Source organism: Nanorana parkeri, unplaced genomic scaffold (genome assembly GCF_000935625.1).
Source record: "Nanorana parkeri isolate BGI_ZX_2015 unplaced genomic scaffold, ASM93562v1 scaffold292, whole genome shotgun sequence".
Classification (NCBI taxonomy): Eukaryota; Metazoa; Chordata; class Amphibia; order Anura; family Dicroglossidae; genus Nanorana; species Nanorana parkeri.
In genome coordinates this window covers 540,498-544,261 of record NW_017306560.1, presented here as the reverse complement: position 1 = coordinate 544,261, position 3,764 = coordinate 540,498, and the positions used below count along the sequence as shown (strand labels likewise).

Genomic DNA, 3,764 nt, shown 5'->3' with positions numbered 1-3,764 from the left:
GGGGGCGGGTACAGCTGGCTCTGCCTCTAGATAGGCAGAGCCAGCTGTCACTCACGCAGCTGGGCGGATCCAGACATAATTGTCGGGATCCGTTTCAGCTGCGGCGTCTCAGTATACCGCAAGCTGAGCTTTGGGTAACGGGAGGACGCTAGTGTCCTCCCGTTACCCTACGGAGAACTATGGGGAAAAGCCCTAACCCCATAATTCTCCTTTTAAATTTGTGATAGTCTCACAAAAAAGAATTGACCTATAGCGAATGCCTTGGTGTCAGGTGATTTTTTTTTAATTAATTTTTTTTTTTCTTTTCTGCAATTGTTTGAATATTTTGGTATCTTGAACAGGTACAGGCAGTTCTTAAACGTAAAGAAGAGGAAGATCGGCAAATGAAAGAACTAGTGCAGAGTCTACAAGATGCCTTAGAGAAAGAGAGAGCAAAAGTGAACAGTCTTGCTGAACAGGTAAGGGACACACTGACAGTCATAATCCATAATCCAACATCCTGTCCCATACAGTGACTGTCACCGGACCACCAAAATATTTATGCTACCCTTTTCTGGGACCCTCGGACATAGTGTTGAACTAATTTGTTGGTTGATAAGTGTGCTAGAAATGTGCACCTTGCTATAAAAAGCTAGTTATTGATCGCTGGGACACACTGGAGGTTTTCAGCTGCCTCTGTGCTTTGCTGGGCTTCTAGTGCGCAGCTGCACCTTTTAAGAGAAATTGGTTTCCACCAGACATGCCTTCATTTAGACTGTTTATTGCTGTGTATGTCCCAGGTTGGTAGTTTTGTTACACTAGGAACCACATTGTACACAGGCAATATATACATACATTTGCTGCATTAACACCTCTGCTTTTAATACATATTGTTTATGGAGTGCTGGCTATTTATGCTTTATATAATCAAGGCTGGGAAATGTAATGTATAAAACATGAAAATACTGATGAGGTTTATATGCTGAACATTAGATAAAGTCACTTTTAGTGGGCCCTTAAAAACATCAACATTGCAAAATAATTTCAATAGCTACTATGACAGTGTGGAGGTGGATATGATTTCTGGAGCACGGTTTATAAACAATGCTGCAGAAAAAGCACCTGGGTGGCTGGTGGAGCTGTGAATGGCTGTGATCTAAGCGGTCATTTGACCGCTATGTTGGACTGGATAGATTGTGTCTTTTTCCAACCTTATCTACTATGAAATGTAAATATTGGTCCGGGTTGTAGTGACTGTTTCATAATTTTTTGAGGCAAACAATGAGATCATTTGGGTCTCTACTTTCTAAAAAGAGGTCATTTCATCAAGTGAAAAAGATTTTTATTCAATATTTTTGGTCTTGCATCTGTTCAGAAAGGTAAAAATTGTGCTTTTCTCTTTCGTCTGTACATTCTGAGAATGAAATGCTTGATATTTCTGTAACTGTTTTTGTTTTTCCAGAGGATTCTGTGTCTAATGGTGAAGTATGATAACACATAGCAGCCAGTCAGAATTTACTTTGCTCAAGTCTGTGTAGTCCAAGATGGAATCTTGTTGATTTTTATGGGGTCTGCATGTTGCTCCATCCATGCACTGTTAATACATACTATAAGTCCATTATAATATTAATGAGGGCTTTTCTTTCCCAATCCCCTTTGTAATCAATATAGGGACATCTGCATTTTTCTTTTATATATAACAAAATAATGTTATACTAATTCGCACATCATCTCTTCTTGTTGTTCTGCACCATTGTAAAACATTTGAATTATTTTATCCATATCTTGCAATCTATCAGCATTGGATAGTTGTTATAATGTATGAAATTTAAGATAAATCTCTACCTTGATAAACATGTAACAGTATAAAACCTAATTGCTTAGGTTTATTCATTCTTTTGATATGGGTGATAGACAACTTCCATCTGATAGTTATCTGTTTACAAGCTTCCAAATGTAGAAGTAAAAAAAAATGATCTGGCATATTTCCCTTGCGTGGACTGGCATGTCTCGCCAATGAGTCCAAAAATACAAGTTGTCAGGTTAAAAACATTTTGGCAAAGAATGAGTGAGAAATGAATCCAATTTCCTCTTAATGGAAGGAGGTTCAGTTTGAGCATTTCCAAGCTTAACCCCAAATATACTTTAGTATTCTGATGATAACCTTCTATGTTCAAATGCTGTACATCCCTATTAAAGCCATGGTACTCAGGAATAGGAAATCGCTCTGTATACTAGTGCATGGTGTGGCATAAGCAGATAAGTCATTTCAGTAAAATTCCATCCTAAATTGGGACAATGCTGTTGCTTTTAGGATACAATATTTTCAATTGAAATGTGTTGGTATGTTATTTTTTGCAGGTTGCTAGCACCAAGGCGGAAGCTGCACATAACAGGAGGCATTACAGAGCTGCAGCACTTGAGCTTAGCGAGGTCAAGAAGGAGCTTCAAGCAAAGGAACAGATAATCCAGGCACTTCAGGCTGAAGCTGAAAAATTACAGTAAGTGATTTTAAAAAAACTATCGCTTATCATTTTAAGGGCATATGTAGTACAAATCTCCTTTCTCTTTCATTCATGGAGGGACACAGCTTGATGATTAACCTAGGGTAATCCTGCCCACCTACATGAGAACTGGATACTAGGCACATAGGTAACCCTCCTACTTGAATTTGAAGATTTTATATTATCAACAAGTACTTGTAACTTCAGGCCAGATATTGAAAATCCTGCAAGTCACTTCAGTTACCCAACAAGTGCAGGTTTTTCCAGTTAATTAAGCATACTGGTATTCTCTCTTTGACAGTCCTGAAGTTGGAAGTGACTACCAGCCAAGGTATAGCCAACAGTCAGAATGCACTGATATTACAAGGTGGATTCAAATTAATTTGTAGGATTACTGCACTCTGCTATTCACACCATTTTATTAAGTAGCCTTTGTGAATCCAATGTCTAATTTCACCTTGGTAAACCAGATGCCTTAATTTGACTTACTGTGATGTATCTTCACTGTAAAAATATCATATTAACAGAATTCCTGGACACTACATTACATACAGACATTAAATATTTCCATAAAATGTCTATAAAGATTTAAATGTGTGGTGGGCTCGGTGTAGTTGGGTGACAACTTTGTCATGATTTTACCCTGTAGGATTAAGGATGAGAAACACTCTGAAGAACTGTCCCAGTTTCAGCAGGAACTTGCTGAAGCCCATTCACAACTGGTGCTCTTGCAGAAGGATCTGGACGATCAACTCAGCAAAAAGCCTGAACTCAATCAAGAGGTAACACAGAACTTCTAAAATGTCTGCATGTTTCTAACTCAAAGGCATTATTAATGCTGGAAGAATTATCAGTCATTTTACTATATTTGTAAGTGTAACATTGATCCACCTCACACCATGGCTGTTGTGTGGTGGTGTGCAGAAACATTGAAGCTCAGCAAGCATGGCGTGAACAAATCCCCAAACTATAATGGTTTTAGGTAAAAAAAAATTTGGTGTTTGTTTTTTTCAGTTTTTAACCCCCTCCGGGCCGGCCGTAGTAAAAAAATGGCCGGCCCGGAGCTCTCTAGATCTGAGCGGGCGTCTTTAGACGTCCGCTCAGACACGCCCCCTGCGGGCGGGAAATGACCGCAATTTAAAAACAGGCAGCGGTGCCTGTTAACATACAAGCGATCCGCCGGGCTGTAGAGCTGGCGGATCGCTTGTATTTTGCAACGATCGGTGCGGGCCCCCCCCTCCGCTGCCCCCCCCGCCATTGTCCCGCCGATCCCGGGCCCCC

At 39.9% G+C, this 3,764-nt stretch overlaps 1 protein-coding gene across 1 annotated transcript in view; it reads left to right on the top strand.

The window, feature by feature from the left end:
- GOLGA3 (golgin A3) overlaps positions 1-3,764 on the top strand; it is a 49,052-nt gene that overhangs the window by 38,518 nt on the left and 6,770 nt on the right. Inside the window, exons 18-20 of the mRNA XM_018557619.1 lie at positions 342-458; positions 2,341-2,480; positions 3,133-3,265. Coding sequence (XP_018413121.1) covers positions 342-458; positions 2,341-2,480; positions 3,133-3,265 — 390 coding nt within the window. The remainder of the gene's footprint in view (positions 1-341; positions 459-2,340; positions 2,481-3,132; positions 3,266-3,764) is intronic.